A 22878-nucleotide genomic window follows, 5' to 3' on the forward strand; every position below is an offset into this window, starting at 1 on the left:
TCTAATATATTTGATTGTTTATTTTGTTTTTATTTAAATGTACTTTAATCAATTAAGTTAATTCCCATTAAGAGATTTCCAGAAACCCTTCATCTTAATAAACTGTCTGGCCTCATCTTGATCTCCTTAAAGCAGCGATATGAGTTTTGCAGTAATGTAACGATGATTCTGTGACGGACACGAGTCCTGATTCCAGTTTGAATGTAAAATAGAAAGAGTCATGAAACAATAAAGATGAATTATGAGCTCACTGTTGTCCTGGAGTGATTCATGTCCATTTCTCCTCTGGTTGACCAGTTTACTCAGAACCAGAACCAGTCACTCTGCAGCTTCTACTGGGAAAACTGGGTTTGAGTTCTAACCCGAGATCGAGCTGATGGATCTGAAAGAGGTGGAGCTTTTCATGAAGTGATAAAGAAAGAGGCGGAGACAGAGGGTCAGAGGTCAAGTCCTTTTACTGCTCGACACCAACAGAGACATGAAAGCAAGATGAACAGAAAGTGTCTCGACTTATTACACCAGAAAAACATGAGAATCAAACAAGCAGCTGCACTTTTTAACATTAGACACAGAATCGAGTTTCTACATCCTGCAGCTCCACTGCTCCGTAACCATGGCGACGCAATCAGAAACACAAAACTGATCAGAACAAGTAACCATGGAAACCAATCCAGCTTCTCTCAACCCAGACGTCTGCAGAGGAAACGACGTGGACCAGAATCACATCGACAAAGACGGATGAAGGATTAAATCTGGTGATAATCTGGAGCCGTGTGGATTAACAGGAGTTCAGGTGAGAAGGTCGAGATCAACTGGAGCAGCTCAAAGAACTGGAGACAACATTTCCCATGATGCACCAGATTGTGTTTTTCATGCATCATAGGAAAATGAAGTCAAAACATCAGACAAAAATATTATTCTATTAATTCCTCAGTTAATCTATGGATTGTTTTTGATTCATTAGTCGTCGACTTTATTAAATCACATCAGAACAATTCTCCAGAACTGGAGACGTCCTCAGATTCCTTCAGATCCAAAACCCGGATATTTACAATTCATTTATTTTCCTTCACAATTTGTTAAAAAGAGACTGAAACACTTTGTCAATGAATGAAGATGAAGATCTGAACATGAAAACATGCAGATGGAAACAGATGTTTAATGAATCAGATGTTTAACGAAGCCTTTCTCTTTCTTCTTCCTGTTTGACTGAACTCAGACGAGAGGAAGCTGCTGAACGATGGAAACATGTTTCTGGTTTTTCATGGGGACAGACACTCATCAGTTTTTTCCTCGGACATGATTCTTTAATAAAAAAGATCTTAGATATTCAAACTTTCCTTTGATTCAGGCTCAATCTAAAGGACTCATATCGGTCACTTCCTCCCGGGTCAGTTAGCGAGCGTTTCTTCTCCTGAAGCTCGACGCACGTTCTGCTGTTTTCACCTGATTCTCAAAATACATAAAAAAAAACTGAAGAAGAAAACGTTCGAGCGGCGCACAAACAGAAAAGATCCTCCGTCAAACACAAGAGGAAACAAATCTACATACAAAAAATTACAATAGAAATTAAAATGAAGCGTTTTCAAAAGAAGCAAATCGTCCGTGTGAGGAACAGGACGCCGGCGTCGAGCGAGGGGGAGGAGCTTCACACGAGTCGTATTCCGCTCTAGAAACTCGTCTCACCCACGTGGGAGGAGCCCTGGATCTACGCTTTCACTGATCAGTTACACGTTAACATATTGCTGCGTATTATTGGCTAAAACACGAGGTTAAAACAAGACTCCGCCTCCAGCGGCGTCCGGCTGCAGGACGGTCTTACCCACAAACGACCTCTAGCTCCTCCTCTGGTTTCCATCCGCAGCTTCTGGACACGTTTCATCATCGTGTTCAATCCAGACGCTGGAATCTGTCGTGATGTGAAACACACGATGAGGTCATGTTGACCACGTGCTGGGAGGAGCTAGAGGTCGTTATCAAGACAAGACCGAGTGAAGAGTTCCTCCTCCTCCTCCTCTTCTTCCTCCTCCTCCTCCTCCTTTTCTGCTTCTTCTTCGTCCTTTGTTCAGTTTGTGGCGTGGTCGTGCAGCCGCCGTCGGAGCGAGGATCCCGAGGTCGTTACACGCCGGCGCCGCATCTGTTCTGGAAGAGCTGCTCGACCACCGAGGAGTCGGCGAGCGTGGAGATGTCCCCGAGGTCGCGCTCGTCACAGGCGATTTTGCGAAGCACCCGTCGCATGATCTTACCTGCAGAGAGAGAAGAGGAGAAGAGAAGAAGAGGGTGATGACGACAACATGAAGAAAGAAAGAGTGAAAGAGTCTGAAGTTAAGCTTCGAGCACTTTAAGAAACTTCTTTATTCAACCGTTTTCTTTTTGCTTTGAGGAAGTTTCTCTTCAGATTCACACTCGTGATGAAACATCTACAACACGAGTCTTGTTCTTCAATGAGGAGAAGTGATGTTGTTCTGTTTGACTTCATCCAACTGAACTGAAGATTGAAATCTCTCTCCACACGTCAGCAGCAGTGAAGCAGCTTCTTCCTCTTCCTCTTCCTCTTCCTCATCTGTACCCTATTTCTATTCCTGTGAACTGACCTGATCGGGTCTTGGGGAGTCCCGGGGCGTTCTGGATGAAGTCCGGCGTGGCGATGGCGCCGATCTTCTCCCTCACTGTGAAGACAGGAAACACAAGACACATCAGACTCTGACTTCCTCACAGAGCGGTTTCTTACAGCTGCTTCTGATATGAGACAGAGAAAGCTCTTCTCTTCTCCTCACAGATCTGATTGGTTGTTACATCTGGACAATCGGATCTTCTCTCTTTGAGAAGCTCCTCCTCCCTGAAGACACCTCCTTGTTCACGCACCTTGTTGTTTGAGTTCTGCCTCCAGCGTGCGGCTGAAGGTCAGTCCGTCGTTGAGGGTCACGAAGCAGTAGAGACTCTCTCCTTTGACAGGATGTGGTCGGCCCACCACGGCGGCCTCGGCCACGGCCTCGTGCTCCACCAGCGCCGACTCCACCTCGGCTGTGCTCAGCAGGTGACCTGAAGGAGGAGATGGAAGCAGAGGGTCGACCAGGAGGAGCAGACCAGAAGAGGAGGTCTGGATCAAACTGAACCAGAAGAGGAGATCTGGATCAGACTGAACCAGGATCTGTTGGTTTGCACTGAAAACACTTTGTCTGAAAGTTTGGACCAATCACAGGAAGTAGAGACAGAATTAAACAGTAGAAGAAGAAGCAGCTGCAGTCTTCATCTCCGACGATACGTTTGAACCATGATGTGGTTCACTTGGTGAATTTCACCTAGTATTGAGTACTGTAGTACTGTATAGTACTGTTGTATTGTGTTGTGTTGTATTGTGTAGTACTGTGTTGTACTGTGTAGTACTGTGTTGTACTTTGTAGTAATGTGTAGTATTGTAGTACTGTGTTGTACTGTGTAGTACTGTTATACTGTGTAGTACTGTATAGTACTGTAATAATGTGTAGTACTGTTGTATTTCGTTGTATTGTGTAGTACTGTGTTGTACTTTGTAGTACTGTAGTACTGTAGTACTGTGTAGTCCTGTAATAATGTGTAGTACTGTGTAGTAGTGTAGTAATGTGTAGTACTGTATAGTACTGTAATAATGTGTAGTATTGTAGTACTGTGTAGTACTGTAGTAATGTGTAGTACTTTAGTAAAGTGTAGTAATGTGTAGAACTTTAGTAATGTGTAGTACTGTAGTAATGTGTAGTACTTTAGTAATGTGTAGTACTTTAGTAATGTGTAGTAATGTGTAGTACTTTAGTAATGTGTAGTTCTTTAGTAATGTGTAGTAATGTGTAGTACTTTAGTAAAGTGTAGTACTTTAGTAATGTGTAGTAATGTGTAGTTCTTTAGTAATGTGTAGTAATGTGTAGTACTGTAATAATGTGTAGTATTGTAGTACTGTGTAGTACTGTAGTAATGTGTAGTACTTTAGTAAAGTGTAGTAATGTGTAGAACTTTAGTAATGTGTAGTACTGTAGTAATGTGTAGTACTTTAGTAATGTGTAGTTCTTTAGTAATGTGTAGTAATGTGTAGTACTTTAGTAAAGTGTAGTAATGTGTAGTAATGTGTAGTTCTTTAGTAATGTGTAGTAATGTGTAGTACTTTAGTAATGTGTAGTAATGTGTAGTACTTTAGTAATGTGTAGTAATGTGTAGTTCTTTAGTAATGTGTAGTAATGTGTAGTACTTTAGTAAAGTGTAGTAATGTGTAGTACTTTAGTAAAGTGTAGTAATGTGTAGTTCTTTAGTAATGTGTAGTAATGTGTAGTACTGTAGTAATGTGTAGTACAGTAGTTATGTGTAGTACTGTAGTAATGTGTAGTACAGTAGTTATGTGTAGTAATGTGTAGTACTGTAGTTATGTGTAGTAATGTGTAGTACTGTAGTAATGTGAAATACTGTGTAGTACTGTAGTACTGTGTAGTACTGTAGTAATGTGTAGTCCTGTGCCTGAAGGTCCTCAAACTATGAAAGATGAATTCTCTTTTGATCGATTGATTAATAAACTCTAAATAACAAGTGAAGACCAGTTTGAGGTCAAAGGTCGTCGGCTGTCCATCTGACCTGAGACGTTCAGCATGTCGTCGATCCTCCCGGTGATCCAGTAGTAACCGTCCTTGTCTCTACGGCAACCTGTGGGACGAGAGGGTCACTGCATCAGACTGTCATGACTCCTGACAGCCACTAGGGCGAGTGTAAGAGTGAGCAGTGAGTCAGATGAGTGAGAGGTCTTTCAGATCTTCAGGTTTCTACTTCAGAGAGATGAGCTGAATGTCTGTGTCCGTAACGCAGGCGACTCTACGACCAGGAGACGACAGAAGAAGACGACTGAGAATTTATCAAGACCTCGGCCCCTGGGATCAAAATCTGAGTTTCCTCCAAATGTTCCAGAGGAGAGTTCCTACAGAGGAAACGCTGCCACCAACGGTTTCTATTGGACGAAGCTGTTCCTGTTTCCTGAAGATCTGAATCTCCTCCACTACAGACAGACAGTGAACTCAGATCATGTGACTGAGATGTTCGGACTGGTCTTCCTCTCTCACCGTCTCCGGTGACGTAGTATCCTGGGAACTTCTTGAAGTAAATGGTTTCGAACCTCTGGTGGTTTCCAAACACTGTTCTCATCACCCCGGGCCACGGCTGCTTGAACACCTGAGTGGAAGAGAAACACGGACCAGTGAAGAGACTGGAACCAGCGAGATCCTGGGAGAACATACTGGTTTCATGATGAAGCTCCTGACCAGGTATCCCTCACTCGGCCCCTCCAGCTCCTCTCCGGACTCGTTCAAGATGGCCGGCACCACTCCGAAGAACGGGAACGTCTGGACGGAAACAAAATCATTTGAGGAAATTGAAAACACATCTGGTGCTGGTGAGGTCACGAGGAGCCGAGGAACCGACAGCTCCCAGCTGTCCATCACGTTACCAGCTCAGGGATCTACTCACAGCAGATCCAGGCTTCATGGGCGTAGCAGCAGGAAGAGGAGTCAACACGTGTCCACCCTGAAAGACACAGGAAATGGTTCATATCCCACCCAGTGTCATTGACCTGTCCCTCCAGCAGGGGGAGCCACACTTCACAGTCTGTGCACCTGCTCTCAGACAGGAAGTGACAGGACACTACTCAGACTCACAGTTTCTGTTTGCCAGAAGGTGTCGACGATGGGACATCTCTTCTCTCCCACCACGTTGTAGTACCAGTGCCAGGCCTCCGGGTTGATGGGCTCCCCCACCGTGCCCAGGATCTTCAGGGAGTCTCGCTTGAACCTGGAGACGGAGACGGACGGAGACGGAGACGAGACAAAACACCAGGAGACATTACATCTGACTCCGGGACGTGAACCGGATCAATCTAGTTCCTAAAACAACAGGTCGCAGGGACTTTCATCTCTGGACCCACGAGGAAGTTTGTGGTAAATCTGAAGAAATTTCCCGGCAGCAAAAGGTCACGTTCAAGAGGTCAATAAGAAGACAACTTGACCTTTGACCTTTAGTTACCAACGTCTACCCTGTTCTTCCTGTAGTGATACTTCGTCACAAAGCTGCAGAACTTTCCACACGTAATACAAATATGTTTCACCTCATATTAAATCCTGATTTACACACACAGCCGGACGCGGACGTGAGGAGAATCAAACTGAGGAACTCACTTCTTCACCGGCTCGCTGCCGTACTTCATCAGCAGCCGGATGGCGGTGGGAGCCGTGTAGAACTTGCTCACATGATATTTGTCCACGATCTCCCACATGCGGCTGACGTCGGGGTAGGTGGGCAGACCCTCGAACTGAGAACAGAACAGAACAAGGTTTACAGTGGAATCAGGTCCCTGGTTCCTGTGAGAACGGGTTTGATGCTCTGATGCTTCTGAGACTCAACGTCAACACGATGAACAGGTTCCACTTCTACAGGATGAACATGATTCCACTTCTACAGGATGAACAGGTTCCACTTCTACAGGATGAACAGGTTCCACTTCTACAGGATGAACATGATTCCACTTCTACAGGATGAACATGATTCCACTTCTACAGGATGAACAGGTTCCACTTCCACAGGATGAACAGGTTCCACTTCTACAGGATGAACATGATTCCACTTCTACAGGATGAACATGATTCCACTTCTACAGGATGAACATGACTCCACTTCTACAGGATGAACAGGTTCCACTTCTACAGGATGAACATGATTCCACTTCTACAGGATGAACATGATTCCTCTTCTACACGATGAACATGTTCCACTTCTACAGGATGAACAGGTTCCACTTCTACAGGATGAACAGGTTCCACTTCTACAGGATGAACAGGTTCCACTTCTACAGGATGAACAGGTTCCACTTCTACAGGATGAACATGATTCCACTTCTACAGGATGAACATGATTCCACTTCTACAGGATGAACATGATTCCACTTCTACAGGATGAACATGATTCCACTTCTACAGGATGAACATGATTCCACTTCTACAGGATGAACAGGTTCCACTTCTACAGGATGAACATGATTCCACTTCTACAGGATGAACATGACTCCACTTCTACAGGATGAACAGGTTCCACTTCTACAGGATGAACATGATTCCACTTCTACAGGATGAACATGATTCCTCTTCTACACGATGAACATGTTCCACTTCTACACGATGAACATGTTCCACTTCTACAGGATGAACAGGTTCCACTTCTACAGGATGAACAGGTTCCACTTCTACAGGATGAACAGGTTCCACTTCTACAGGATGAACATGATTCCACTTCTACAGGATGAACATGATTCCACTTCTACAGGATGAACATGATTCCACTTCTACAGGATGAACATGATTCCACTTCTACAGGATGAACATGATTCCACTTCTACAGGATGAACATGATTCCACTTCTACAGGATGAACATGATTCCACTTCTACAGGATGAACAGGTTCCACTTCTACAGGATGAACATGATTCCACTTCTACAGGATGAACATGATTCCTCTTCTACACGATGAACATGTTCCACTTCTACAGGATGAACAGGTTCCACTTCTACAGGATGAACAGGTTCCACTTCTACAGGATGAACAGGTTCCACTTCTACAGGATGAACAGGTTCCACTTCTACAGGATGAACATGATTCCACTTCTACAGGATGAACATGATTCCACTTCTACAGGATGAACATGATTCCACTTCTACAGGATGAACATGATTCCACTTCTACAGGATGAACATGATTCCACTTCTACAGGATGAACATGATTCCACTTCTACAGGATGAACAGGTTCCACTTCTACAGGATGAACAGGTTCCACTTCTACAGGATGAACATGATTCCACTTCTACAGGATGAACATGATTCCACTTCTACAGGATGAACATGATTCCACTTCTACAGGATGAACAGGTTCCACTTCTACAGGATGAACAGGTTCCACTTCTACAGGATGAACATGATTCCACTTCTACAGGATGAACATGATTCCACTTCTACAGGATGAACATGATTCCACTTCTACAGGATGAACAGGTTCCACTTCTACAGGATGAACAGGTTCCACTTCTACAGGATGAACAGGTTCCACTTCTACAGGATGAACAGGTTCCACTTCTACAGGATGAACATGATTCCACTTCTACAGGATGAACATGATTCCACTTCTACAGGATGAACAGGTTCCACTTCTACAGGATGAACAGGTTCCACTTCTACAGGATGAACAGGTTCCACTTCTACAGGATGAACATGATTCCACTTCTACAGGATGAACAGGTTCCACTTCTACAGGATGAACAGGTTCCACTTCTACAGGATGAACATGTTCCACTTCTACAGGATGAACAGGTTCCACTTCTACAGGATGAACAGGTTCCACTTCTACAGGATGAACAGGTTCCACTTCTACAGGATGAACAGGTTCCACTTCTACAGGATGAACATGATTCCACTTCTACAGGATGAACATGATTCCACTTCTACAGGATGAACATGATTCCACTTCTACAGGATGAACATGATTCCACTTCTACAGGATGAACATGATTCCACTTCTACAGGATGAACATGATTCCACTTCTACAGGATGAACAGGTTCCACTTCTACAGGATGAACAGGTTCCACTTCTACAGGATGAACATGATTCCACTTCTACAGGATGAACATGATTCCACTTCTACAGGATGAACATGATTCCACTTCTACAGGATGAACAGGTTCCACTTCTACAGGATGAACAGGTTCCACTTCTACAGGATGAACATGATTCCACTTCTACAGGATGAACATGATTCCACTTCTACAGGATGAACATGATTCCACTTCTACAGGATGAACAGGTTCCACTTCTACAGGATGAACAGGTTCCACTTCTACAGGATGAACAGGTTCCACTTCTACAGGATGAACAGGTTCCACTTCTACAGGATGAACATGATTCCACTTCTACAGGATGAACATGATTCCACTTCTACAGGATGAACAGGTTCCACTTCTACAGGATGAACAGGTTCCACTTCTACAGGATGAACAGGTTCCACTTCTACAGGATGAACAGGTTCCACTTCTACAGGATGAACATGATTCCACTTCTACAGGATGAACAGGTTCATCGCTCGGAGCCGACGTGAAACACGCTGAACAGGTCGGAGACGTTTGAGTCACCATGAGACCTTCTAAAGAAATGCTTGTGCTGGTGATGTCACCCGAGTCAGCATCGCTAAGCGTTGGTAAAAGATCGAGAGGCGATAGAAACTGATTCATTAGTATCTGGTTGCCATGACTACACATGTGGAGCTGCTGGTTGACATCACTGGCTTCTGTAACGATTCCCTCCACAGCTCGTTTGGACGAGTTAGAGATTAAAGATTCTTTCCTCTGGTGGCAGAGCGTCATGGAATCACAACAGAGCGTCATGGAATCACAACAGAGCGTCGGCTGAAGTTACAAACAGGAAGTGGAGTTGTGCGTCTACTCACCAGCACACTGGTGGCGCCGTTGGCCAGAGGGCCGTAGGTGATGTAGGAGTGTCCGGTGATCCAGCCGATGTCGGCCGTGCACCAGTACACGTCGTCGGGCTGGTGGTCGAACACCAGCTTGAAGGTGGTGGCAGTGTAGAGCATGTAGCCGGCGACTGTGTGGAGAACTCCCTGAGGACGGGAGCAGAGGACGGGGGGGTGAGGACGCTCCTGAATCTCTTACACGACAGTTACACAGGGACCTCAGGTTGTGAGTCTGTGTCACACGTGTGCGTTGTACCTTGGGTTTGCCGGTGGAGCCGCTGGTGTACAGGATGAACAGAGGATCTTCAGACTCCACCCACTCGGGCTCACACTCGTCTGAAGCTGCTCGGGTCAGACTGAGCCAACACAGGTCGACCTCAGGGTTCCACGGGACCTGGGGGGACATTCAGTACACAACACACAGCAGGTACACACAGGAGACACACAAACATGGAGTCAAACACAGGGACAGACGGGTAGAGGACAAACGTGTCAACAACCAGGTAACCAAACATTTCCTTTCAGAGACTAAACAGAAAGTTTCTAGCATCTAAACACAAAAGGTGAAAGGAAGTTAGTTTAATAAACACAAACGAGCAGAGAGACAAACAGTGAAGGTCATTTACTGTCTGACACAGTAAATAAAGATAAATATGTCTGATCCCCCTGGTGGCGGACGCAGGTAGGACATGAACCCTCCAGCTCCTTGTTAGCAGATGGGACGATTAATGAATGTTTGTCAAAGATGGTTCATGATGTTTTAGCTCGATCTCATCATGATCTGACGAATGGTTTTAATTAGTCCTTTTATAAAACGGGCTGTTCTACAGGCCCCGCCCCTCTACCAAGGCTCCGCCCCTCACCCACATGTTCCTGTGTGTGTGAACGAGTCGGAGCCAACGACCTGCTGCTGCTTCACAAACACAAACTACACAACATGAACACACATCGGGAGATTTCTGAAGTTGTAGTTTAATCCAGAGAAGACTTACAGAGGAGAAAACACAGAGCTCTTCATTCATATAAAGTTATTATAGTTTAGTTATGAAGTGAAGAAGCATTTTCATTAGGAAGAGAAAACACAGTGAGCGACTGCAGCCGTGGGTCAGAGGTCAGAGGTTAGAACTGCAACAGAACGAGTTCACAACAGAAACTGTTAATCCAACGCTCACACAGAATTTACATTTTATTCCAACGACTTCAGACAGAAAACATTTAAGAACATGAGCTTCACTTTCCTGATGATTTGAATTTAATGCATGTTTTGTGATTGTGTTTCCTTCACCAGCAGCTGGTTCTAATTTCAGCTGATTTCAGGCTGAATGGAAAAAATATTCTATTCTAAATTCCAGAAAGATAATTTCTCATGTTCAAAAAGTCGTCTGAACTGTAAATAATCACGAGAATATCAAACTGCTGTTTGGTAAAATCAATAAAGATGTGATTATTGCATCATAAATTGTACTTTAATTTACATTTTGAGTTGAATTGTCCCAATAAGACATTTATTTAAAATAGTATTTAACAAATAAACGAAAGTTAGGATTAAAGTTTTACTTTCAAACTCAATTTATTGTTTTTACCTGTTTTACAGCAGTAAAATGTAAATTCTGTCTGAAACGTTTAATAAGCAAACACACAGAAGTTCAGTGGATCAGTGGAGGGAGAGGGGGATGAAAATACCTGCGGAACAGGACGTGTTTTCTTTATTCTCCCTGTTTGTTTCTCCTGCTGGACAGGAGTGAGGAGGAGGAGGAGGAGGAGGAGGAGGAAGGAGAAGTTAATGAGGGAAAGTCGTTATTTAAAAACCCAAAGTGAAATCAATTAGCGTCCAACTGGTTAAACCAACGGAGAGAAAAGATTTATCAGCTTTAAGGGTTGATTCATTCAAAAAATTATAATCACAAAGAAAAGACCCAAACTTTCTGAATCTTTCAGAGAAATCATACAAACAGAAAAGGAAAAGTTTGGTGACGACACAAGTTCAATTTCAGAGAATCAAACTGTTTATGGAGATTAATTAATCTCAGTTTAAATCTTTGTCTCATTGTGAATTAATCCCATGAAAAGACCCAGAGCAGCAAAGTGTCTGTGACCCTGGCGTCGTGTGGTGTCCCTGCTGGTGAGAGACGGTAGTGCTCCACATGTTTCCCTGCTGGTGAGAGACGGTAGTGCTCCACATGTTTCCCTGCTGGTGAGAGACGGTAGTGCTCCACATGTTTCCCTGCTGGTGAGAGACGGTAGTGCTCCACATGTTTCCCTGCTGGTGAGAGACGGTAGTGCTCCACATGTTTCCCTGCTGGTGAGAGACGGTAGTGCTCCACATGGTTCTGGAGGATCTGACCTCACGTATCACAGATGAATCATAAGGGTTTATGGATGGGATGATTTTTACCTGCAGATCGGGACAGGCTCGTTTGGCGGGAGGAGACTGAGACGTGTCCTCCGTCTCTTTGGACAAGTGTCTCAGCACGATGCACTTGTCCAACGGGAATCCTCTGCAGAGACACACACAGGAACATTCTGTAAACATGCTGCTAAGGCTTAAACAAACATAGTGTTAATAATAATAAACACACGGAATAACAATATTTTGTAATTGCCACCACTAGGCTTTGTGTACAACGTGTTTTAATGTTGTTTGACTGATGTAACTTTAAGTTAAAGGTTGTGATTGGTACATGTGACTCTACCTGTGTGTGTTTGTGGTGTGTGTGTGTGTGTGTGTGTGTGTGTGTGTGTGTGTGTGTGTGTGTGTGTTGTGGTGTGGTGTGGTGTGGTGTGTGTGGTGTGTGTGGTGTGTGTGGTGTGTGTGGTGTGGTGTGTGTGTGTGTGTGTGTGGTTGTGGTGTTGTGTTTGGTGTGTGTGTGTTGTGTGGTGTGTGGTGTGTGGTGTGTGTGTGGTGTGTGTGTGTGGTGTGTGTGTGTGTGTGTGTGTGTGTGTGGTCTGTGGTGTGTGTGTGTGTGTGTGTGGTGTGTGTGTGGTTGTGTGTGTGTGGTGTGTGTGTGGTGTGGTTGTGGTGTATGTGTGTGTGTGGTGTGTGCATGTGTGTGTGTGGTGTGTGTGTGTGTGTGGTGTGTTTGTGGTGTGTTTGGTGTGTGTGTGTTGTGTGGTCTGTGGTGTGTGGTCTGTGGTGTGTGTGTGTGGTGTGTGTGGTGGTGTGTGTGTGTATCTCACTTGTCTCTGCACTTCTGCAGAGCTTCGTCAGCTAGCAGCTTCAGGTTGATCAGTTTGTCTCCTCGATAGAAACCGTCTGAACGATGCAGATTAAAAACACGACAGAAGAGAAACAACGTGAGGAAGAAAAACTCGACACTGACAGAACGATGCACTTCAAAGAAATGTGGATATTATACGAGTGACATTCTTTATCATTTTAAATCAAAGTCTTAGAACAATATACACAGTATAAGACGTGTAAATTAAGTGTGTGTGTTTCCTAATCACAGACCATTAGCCCAGTGGATTAAACAGGCCCCCCCCCCCAGACTCTAGATAATAAGACTGTACTGGTCCCAGTGTCTCTGACCGGCGCCGCCCTGGTGGACGAGCAGAGATCAGCTCCACCCGGGGCTCGCTGGTCGTTTTATGACAGTTTGCTAATGTTGGTTTTGTTGAGAAAGAACAAAAACAAACAAACTCTTCATGAAGCCGAAACAAAACCGGATTCTTGGGCCTGAGGGAAATCATGCTAAGCTAGCTTTAGCATGATTGAGAACTAACGTGTGATATTTTTACATGGCGGTGTTGAAGCTAACGAGCTAACGAGCTAACGAGCTAGCCATCCTGTTGGTAAAGCTGCAGATATTGTGTCGGAATAATCGAGAAAAATAATTCCCACAACTTTGAAAGTCGGTGAAAGTTTTGGTCCAAGAGTTGCTGATGTCATCACTCATAGAACCAATGATCATTTTACAATCAGCTCTGAATAGAAGAATTACTAGTGAGCTTGTCAAAACACCATGTGACCTTTTTATGATTAACATATTAAATATCTTTTTATATATATTCATAGTATTTATCCGTCTGTCGGTTCTGATCAGTTTCCTTTGTTCCTCATAATTAGTAAATGTTGTAAAGTGTTAAATATAATATGTTGTTCACACACGATGACGTTAAGAAGCGAAGACGACCCGAGGTCAGAACCAGAAGGTCCTGGAGGTCCTGATGGATTTATGTGTATTATGGATTTATGTGTGTTCTGTTTGATCTGCAGATGGAACCTGTGTTTCCTCCACTGACCTGCGGTGATGAGCAGTGAACACTGAGAGTCCATGATCCTCTCACACAGAGACTCCGCTGAGAAACCTGCGAACTGGACACAACAGAGTAAACACCCGTCCTCCACCAGTGGTGTGCTGCTGACACGTTGTGTGTTCACGTGTTTGTGTGTTTGTGTGTTCACGTGGGTTCTCGTGTGTTGTCGTAGACGCACCACGATGGAGTGCACGGCTCCGATCCGGGCGCAGGCCAACATGGCCACCACCAGCTCCACCACCATGGGCATGTAGATGGACACGCGGTCGCCCTTCTTCACGCCTGAGGACCAGAAACACACCAGACGTCACTGACTCCGACACTTTAACATGAATTCAACACCAATAAACCAGGAAAATTAATAAAGTAAAACACAGGATTCTACACAGAGAAAGCTCCACTGTGGATGAGTGAGGTCAGGATACCGGGGGGGGGGGGGGGGGGTGACCTACCCTGGGCCTTCAGCACGTTGGCGAAGCGGCAGACGCTCTGCAGCAGCTGCCTGTACGTCACCGTCAGCTCATCGCCCGGCTCGTTTCCTTCCCTGAGGAACAGAACAGAGGTTAGAGAACAACATTATTATTATTAATATCTGGAGATATTCAAAACACTCTCTCTCTGATTTAACATTGTGCAGAGTTTAGAATCAGCTGAGTTTCCCACGACTCAGGAGACCTCCAGGACCTGAGAGGAGACTTCACCTCCATGGTTTCTCTCACGTAGAAACCATCTTTATAAAACCTGCTGAATTCATATTTATGATCAATGCACCAGATCTGACAGAACTGGGACGCAGCTTCAGATCCTCGGTCCTGTTCCCAGCCCGTCGGTCTCCCTCTGTCCCCGAGTGTCTCCCTCCGTCCCCGAGTGTCTCCCTCCGTCCCCGAGTGTCTCCCTCCGTCCCCGAGTGTCTCCCTCCGTCCCCGAGTGTCCATCATGTGGTCGACTGAGACGAGAGGAGCTGTCAGGACTCGTTACCTTCTCTGTCCGCTCTACAGATAATGGTTTTAATGTGAAGTTCTTACTCCTGAGTGTGTGTGTGTGTGTGTGAGAGTGTGTCTGTGTGTGTGAGAGAGTGTGTGAGTGTGTGTGTTGAAATAAAAAGTTCCCTCAGTTCCTCAAACGCCCAGAGTGATTCTCTGTTGTGTAAATCCAGAAAGTTGAGACGTGCAGAGTTTCACAACTGAGCTGAAGTTGAACCAGACAAACGTCCCTGGAACCCGAGTGGGGACACGTCCGTCCTGTCTCTGTGTCGTGGAGACGAAGGTGGAGGAAGAGGAGGAGACGAGATTCAGTGACTCGGTCACAAGCCAAGAAAGAAGAGGAGGTTGTTCCTGTGAGTCGGACGCATCATGTGACCTTCAGCTGAAAGGATCTATTATATTAAATAATCCCTGGAGATGTTTTCACTTGTTTCATCGAGGTTATGAATTGTTCTTTTCTTTACTCAGCCCCCCCCAAACCTTTAATCACAACTACATGATCCAAACACAGGACTGGAATCATACGTGTTATTAATTTTATATCAAAAAATAATTGTATATGAACGCAAGAAAATTCAGTGCAAATCCAATAACATCCACATTTAAGCTTTACGATTTGCAAAGCAACCAATGTAAAAAAAAACATTAAGTGCAAATAGGTTATTGTTCAAAATATATTCTTACTGTTTGTATAACAGAGAACAACAAGGAGATCCGGGAGAAGACAAACACACTCGAGGCAAAACCAAATATACATAAGGCGTTTCAGCCCCCCCCCTCTGGGCCTGCGCCAGGTCCTCACTTGTCTCCTCTCTGCGAGTCCTCTTTAGTTTGGAATGATTCACTTTGATTTTCTGATTCCTCTTCTTCATCAGCAGCCTCCTCTCCCTCACCTGTGACTCCCCCTGCAACAGTGCTCAGCTGCAACACGACACTTCACCACTAGATGTCACTACACTCTACACACTGAACCTTCAACTAAGGTCAAACCCAGACAAACATTGTCGTGCTTTCTGAACTCTCTCTCTAATGCTTTCCAGCCAAAGTCATAAAAACCTTTGAGAGAAACAAAGAATGTAAAATCTTCCTGGTTCAGCAGCTGCTCACGCATGAGCTGAAGTGGTGTGTGTGTGTGTGTGTGTGTGAGTGTGTGTGTCTGTGTGCCTAATGTTTCTTTAAGAGTGTATTTCTGGAGTCTGTAGTGCCCGGGCCTGCGGCGCTGAGCTCTGTGACCCAGTTGGAAGTTACATTCACTGAATCCCGACACGAGGAGAAAGCTCCGACCTTCAGAATCATTTCCAACACGATATCTGAGCTGTTGTGTTGTTCACATCCAGGCCGTCGCACAAAGCACACAACACACACCACGGTGGCACGTTGGTGTGAGTCGGAGGGATCATAACACGATGGGTCACGCACATGTCAAAAGTTTTAACGCGGATGATTCATTTGTGGAATTAACAATATACAGAAAATGGGGATTTTTCGGGGAATTTAGAAATGTGGAGTTTCTTCTCTGCGAGGCTACAGCCACAATCTAGTGTTGAAACGCATCACTGTTGCTACGGTTACATCGGCCCATTTTCTCGAGAGGAAATGAGCCAAGGCTGCGTTTCCTGAACATTAACGGTTTTTAATCAGAAGCTCTGGACACGTCCTGGACACGGGGGGGCAGGTCGGCTCTGAAGTTTGTTTCTCATGTTCAGCAGCAGCAGCAGCTCATGGTCCAGGTCGGACTCAGACCTTCTCCACCAGCTGCTGAGTGGTTCAGCTGTGATGAACCTGCTGCTGGTTCATCACGTTCCACACGACTCAGTTAGTGGGAGAACAGTGAGAAGGTGACCTCGCTGCAGGAGGAGCAGGAGGAGCAGGAGGAGGAGGAGGAGGAGCAGGAGGAGCAGGAGGAGGAGGAGGAGGAGGAGCAGGAGGAGGAGGAGCAGGAGGAGCAGGAGGAGCAGCAGGAGCAGGAGGAGCAGGTGGAGCAGGAGGAGGAGCAGGAGGAGCAGGAGGAGCTACACAAGCTCTTTGTGTGAATAAGGCCCCCCCCCCCTCTGGTGAAGCTCTGAGGAACCAGTTGTGAAACGAACATCAGGAAACTTGTCACTTTGTTACATCACAGTGTAACTTTACTTCATGTCCTGGGGGGAGGAGCTTGTTCCGTCTCATGATGTCTGTCCCTCTCTGACTTTGTCCTGTTTGTTTTGGCATCAGTTAACGCCCCCCCCCCCCCGCCCTCAGGTGGTTAACTTGCACTCGAGCGGTGACGACTCGGACTTTGACTCGGACTCTTCTTACTTGGAGTTTGGAGACTGGTCATAACAGTTGAACACATTCAGTGGTTATGGTTATGAATCACAGATTCTACATCGTTGTCTCTTGGTAATTTGACTCCATCTCTAACCTTTGATCTGTGGTCACACATTAAGAAAGCGTCTGAACACAGTGACCTACTGTACTCTGTTATCAGGCCACGCCCACACCAGCTCTGCAGATACATCTGATAAGAACCGTCTCAGATAGTTTATGACTTTCACACGAACGTTTAAATCTATGACTCTTGAAATCAGCAGCATGACTTAAGACTTTATGAAATTATCAACCCACTTCCTCCTTGTCCACATTGTTATGAGTTTATGTTTCTGTTTCTGTTCGACCTTCAAATGAGTCTTTATGATTTATGATTTATTCAGATTGTATTTGTCTCGGGGATAATACAGATTTCTTTGGTCTCTTAATTATTTCAACTCTATCTTTTGTTTCATTGCTATATGAAACAAGTTTCATGTAAATCCCCCTTAACTGCAGCTTATTGCTATAAAAAGTGCAAAATAAATACAATTACTTATTGAATAATATTGTTAAACTATAACTGATGTTTTTTATGTGACTGACATTTAATTTACTCTCAAACTTGACAAAGAAAATAAAATCCTTCGTTCAAACGACTGAAACAAGCAAATGTGGGAAATTCATGCTTGAAAATTACTTTTAATAACAAACCAATGATCATATTATTCAGTTTTCTCTCCGTCAAGACGAGATTCCGTCTTCTCCCTGAAGAGACTATAAACCCCCCCCCCCCCCCCCCCCCCCCGGAAGCCGGAGCAGAGTTCACTTCAGGACTCGTCAGTGACACAAAGATGAAGAGATGCAGAAAAGCTCGAGGGACAGAGAGAGAGAGAGAGAGAGACAGCGAGAGAGAGAAGGAACAGAGAGAGAGAGAGAGAGAGAGAGAGAGAGAGAGAGAGAACGTGGGTCTTATTTACCTTGATATTTATATAAGAGATGAGCAGAGAGAGAGAGAGGTAGAGAGGTAGAGAGAGAGGTTGAGAGAGACAGAGAGATAGACATAAAGAGGGAAAGGGAGAGAGAGATAGAGAGAGAGGTTGAGAGAGAGGGAGAGAGAGAGAGAGAGAGAGAGAGAGAGGGAGAGAGAGAGAGGTTGAGAGAGAGAGAGAGAGAGAGAGAGACAGAGAGAGTTAGACATAAAGAGGGAAAGGGAGAGAGAGGTTGAGAGGTTGAGAGAGAGAGACAGAGAGAGAGAGAGAGTTAGACATAAAGAGGGAAAGGGAGAGAGAGAGAGGGGTTGAGAGAGAGAGAGAGAGAGAGAGAGAGAGAGAGAGAGAGAGGGGTTGGGAGGAACGAGCGAGAGGAGGAATGTGAGAGAAAGGGAAAGACAATGGAGAGAGGACGACTGAAGCTCCATTCATGATCAGTGAGAGAAGGGGGGGGCAGCTGCCTCTGAACAGCACCAGGGTTGAATAGGATGAGCACACACAAGTACACACACACGTACACACACACACACACGTACACACACACACACACACACACACGAGTACACTCTCTCTCTCACCAGTAGAAGGCCACTCGCTCGCCCAGCTTCCTCTCGTGCACATTGCGGTCCAGCAGGTTGTAGCTGATGTTGGTCGTAGCTCCGCCCATACACTTCACAAAGACCTCCCCCTTGGTCACGTCGAAGTTGTACTCCAGGAACGGACCCGAGTGGGTGGTCTTCCAGAAGAACTCTTTGGCGATGTCTCCCCAGAACTCTGCAGGACAGAGAGCGGTTAGAGAGGAGGCGCCACTCGGGAGGGAAACCGTGAAACCGTTCAGAAGGTGGAGACGTGCACGAGGCTGTTGCACGTGGACGTGATGTAAAGTGATGCTGATCAACCTGTTGTTACAGAGTATGAATATGAACACAAAGTGCTGAGTCATGGTGTCCTCTCACTTCATTTAACCATCAGATCAGCATCCACACTTTTAAACCATTGATTCATTTTTTAAATTAAATTTGAATATGATGTGTAATAACTGGTTTGTAGCAGGTCACTGGAATGAACAGATGACCTTTACATGACCCCCCCCCCCCCCCCCCCCCACAGAGCAGGGTGAACCTGCAGGTTCAGTGACAGGAAGTGATGGTGTGTCACTGCCCCCCCACTGGGACTCACACCTCCAACCAGTACACGTTAGGGTTCTATTTGTGTATTTGTATATTTGCACCAGCACCGTGGCATATTCAAATATTTGCACAAATTGCACTATTGTTTCTCTTCATCTGCAAAGATATATATTTAGATATATATATTTTATATTCTATTTTATACTATTTCTATTTTTTTTTTTTTGGTTGTAATTACTTGAGCATTGTTTAAAGAGAGAAGTGACTCAAGTGTTTCATCGCCAGTGACTGTTTCATATGATCTCTGTGTATTGGACAATAACAATCTTGAATCTTGAATCCCCGGGGCAGGTGGACTGGGTCCCGGGTCAGGCTGAGGGAAGGACCCGGGCAGCTCGGCTCTGGTCCCCGGGCAGGCAGTGTGAAGGACCCGGGCAGCTCGGCTCCGGGCCCCGGGTCAGACTGTGTGGACCCGGGCAGCTGTGAGGACCGACCCGGGCAGCACTCACCGGTCCCCGGGCAGCTATGAGGACCTCCCCGGGCAGCACTCACCGTCGGGCCGCTGGATGGAGCTCTGGTACAGCTCCTTGTATCGCTCGAAGCTGGAGACGTGCGCGTCCCTCTTCAGCTCCTCGGACCCGTGGAACACGTCCTCTCTCGGGGCTTTGTCTGGAATCATGTCGGCGTCGCTTCACCGGGACGAGAGACGATCTGCAGCCGGAGCAGGACGCTGATCCTCGGACACTTCCCCCCCCAGCGAGCGGCACAATGAGGCGGTGCAGCTAGCGCGATGCTAGCAGCGATGCTAGCAGCTCATCCACACTTCCGGCTTCTGCAGCGACTTCAGAGCAGTGGAGTCCGGGTCGGTTCTGCTCTGGAGCTGCAGTCCTGCACACACACACACACACACAGACTCACACACACACACAGACACACACACACGGTGCCCTGCTAAGCTAGCAGGCTAAGCTAGCTCCTTGCAGCTGCAGCGGAGGGGTGTTGGAGTGAAGCAGGTTCCAGTCCGGACCGGGAGCTGCTGGGAGGTGACTGCTGCTTCCTGGCTGTTCACAGGAGCTGCTCGTCCCCCCTGCTGCTGCTGCTTCTTCTTCTTTGTCTCAACTCCGGCAGCAGCCAATCACAGCTCAGGGGGCGTTCACGGGCCGCTGGTAAAACTCAAAACTCACATGTTTGTTGCGTTCAGGTTTTTCCAGTAAAAGCAAAAGTTAACGTTTCAGGAAACAAACACTTAAAAATGTTACAACACAAAACAGAATCTATTAAATATCTTTGTATCTGTCTTCACTTGGTTCTGTCTGTTGGATGAAGGAAATTAAATTAAATTAAACATTTCAAAGTCACCGGAACAGTGATTCTTCAGGATTTTACAAATGTAAACAGTTCGGTCCATTGGCGTCACACACACACACACACACACACACACACACACACACACACACACACACACACACACACACACACACATAGGGTTGCAAAATTCCGGGAATATTCAAAGTTGGAAACTTTCCATGGGAATAAACGGGAATTAACTGGAAATGTTGTAGGTAATTTATACTAACTGTATTTACCTTGTCATATACAGACATAAATATAATCATTTTGTTTTGTCATAGGCTGATTTGAGCCCTGAGGAAACTTTGGACACTTGACTATATGCTTCTGCATCGTTGTGTCATTCTTAACATAGGTCTTTGCACAGTATTTGCAAATGTACACAGCCTTTCCTTCTACATTGGATGAGGTGAAATGTCTCCACACATGAGAGAGTGCACGTGGCATTGTTCTGTAGAATAAGATGAGAAAAAAGATTGTAAAAAAACACTAATGCAATGCCAGAGATATAAATAGTTAGCCAAACTATTGGAATCGTCTGTAAACATATTTTACAATTGATGGATAAATGAATGGAAATAGTCTAGATGAACAGATGAACAATCCTCAATCAGCATGATAATATATTTTCCCAGTAATATCATGGAAACTTACCTGACTAGTCCTGCACTCTACAGCAGGCCTCAATAGCCCTGCTGTAGAGTGAAGCATGCTGGGAGTTATCTGTGCATGTGATGGAAGAATGACCAGTGGAGGGTTGAAACTCAACGTTCCATACATCTTTAAAATAGAGTTTTGAATGATGTTTTTATTGCTCAGCGTTTAATTTGAGTATTTTTTTTTTTTCAAAATTCCCAAAATTCCCGAGCTTAACTTTCCACCCCTTTAAAACCCTACACACACACACACACACACACACAGACACACACACACCCACAAATAAAGACAAAATGTGGCAAATCCCTTGAGAAAGATTTTCTTAATACTAATAATTTGTTTTCAGTTCAGTTTGTGTTAGTTATTTGTTTATTATTTCAATGTAATCTAAATTATCTTTAAAGCATCTTTTGATTGACAGCTGTGGTTTCAAATGTGCTTTGATTGAACTCATTCATAATTTCTGGAGACCAGATTCAGTGAAGAAGAAACAGTAAAGAAACACGATTCTGTGTTGACGAGAAAATTCAGTTTTATTATTTGTACGAAACTTGATTCCAGGAAATTGTGTTCATCAGATTTTGAACAAACATCAGAGAGTCGTGTCACTCGGGTGTGAACACACTGACAGCTACGAGGGGAGAGGTCAGAGGTCAGAGTGATGTCACCAGTGATTTGAGTCAAGGCCTCAAGATGATAACGTATCCCATGGCAACCAACAACTCCTCATTAAGCTCATTAACACTTTGACAATAAAACACACAATCACTGACCCGTCAAGACAACATATCAAATACTTTACAGCTGATTGTCAGTCATCCATGAAAGATTCAGCTGACCAGGTGTCTGCTACTGAGCAACAGCGCCCCCTGCAGCCTCATGTGGGGATGAAGTGGTTTTCATGTGTAAAACAAGTGAATGAATGTGTTGAGCTGTCAAAACGCTGGATATTACCCATAATCCTCTGTTTCCTGAAGATCTGCTGCTGCAACAAGTCCAACAAACTTGTTTCATTCAGTTTAGAAAACCATCGGATCTTTAAATATTGTGTAAATATTCAGCAGCTTGAACTAATCTGTGAACTGTTCACGTGTTGATTAACTGTCCAACAAAACAAGTCACTTCCTTGTTTCAGTTTCTGAGCGTCAGACAAAAACATGAGAAACATCTTTGATATTTCATCAATTAAAATATTGATTAAATGCAGAACGAAATTGATTAATTCAGAAACTCTGGCACATCAGTAGGTTTCAAATTATATTAAATTGCCACAATCTAACTTTTAGAGAAAATCTGCTCATCACTTTGAGAGAGTTCGCTGTTATGATGCGTTTGTTCGTTAAGTTTGGACTTTCAGCTGCTGATGCATAATCTAAATAAGAGATTCTTCTAAAACCTGAAATGTGATGAAAAATCAAATCAGGATTATTTTCTAGTTTGGTTCATGAAGATGTGATGGAGCTCGGCTGCAGCCGGAGACGTCACATGGACTGAGGAAGAGGAGGCAGAGGGTGAAGGAGGAAGGAGCCGATGAAGGAGACGATGAAGGAGACGATGAAGGAGACGATGAAGGAGCTTCCACTACAAACGACTTCACCAGTATTTTCTTGCTGGATTTTCTTTTCTAAAGTAAAGACGACCACAGAGAACACGAGTGTGACCTTGTTCATCAGGCGCGAAGGCTCCGAGTCACGAGTCAGATCCTA

General features: G+C 45.0%; 1 protein-coding gene across 2 annotated transcripts; it reads right to left on the reverse strand.

The window, feature by feature from the left end:
* Window positions 1-437: 437 nt before the first annotated feature.
* Window positions 438-20253, reverse strand: acss2 (acyl-CoA synthetase short chain family member 2). 2 transcript variants are annotated; one of them, XM_061074226.1, is made up of 19 exons: window positions 19718-20253; window positions 18614-18809; window positions 14227-14318; window positions 13953-14056; window positions 13760-13832; window positions 12695-12770; window positions 11913-12015; window positions 11201-11248; window positions 9774-9911; window positions 9494-9664; window positions 6183-6316; window positions 5667-5799; window positions 5479-5535; window positions 5274-5354; window positions 5076-5184; window positions 4597-4665; window positions 2866-3042; window positions 2595-2669; window positions 438-2246 (listed from the first exon to the last, which is right to left on the reverse strand). In XM_061074226.1, exons 1-19 carry the CDS (start codon window positions 19842-19844, stop codon window positions 2119-2121), a joined length of 2091 nt encoding a protein of 696 aa, XP_060930209.1. In that variant the 5' UTR covers window positions 19845-20253; the 3' UTR covers window positions 438-2118. The 2 variants fall into 2 exon arrangements, with proteins under 2 accessions (XP_060930209.1, XP_060930210.1); XM_061074227.1 differs by lacking the exon at window positions 11201-11248.
* Window positions 20254-22878: the final 2625 nt, after the last annotated feature.

This window comes from Limanda limanda, chromosome 7, assembly GCF_963576545.1.
Source record: "Limanda limanda chromosome 7, fLimLim1.1, whole genome shotgun sequence".
NCBI lineage: Eukaryota > Metazoa > Chordata > Actinopteri > Pleuronectiformes > Pleuronectidae > Limanda > Limanda limanda.

Coding starts and splice junctions, on each gene's coding strand:
- acss2 (XM_061074226.1), bottom strand. CDS start 19,844: ATGATTCCAGACAAAGCCCCGAGAGAGGACGTGTTCCACGGGTCCGAG. Junction 5,800..6,182: donor GGCAGCGAGCCGGTGAAGAA/GTGAGTTCCTCA, acceptor CTCCGTCTCCAG/GTTCAAGCGAGACTCCCTGA. Junction 2,247..2,594: donor ACTCCCCAAGACCCGATCAG/GTCAGTTCACAG, acceptor CTCTCTCTGCAG/GTAAGATCATGCGACGGGTG.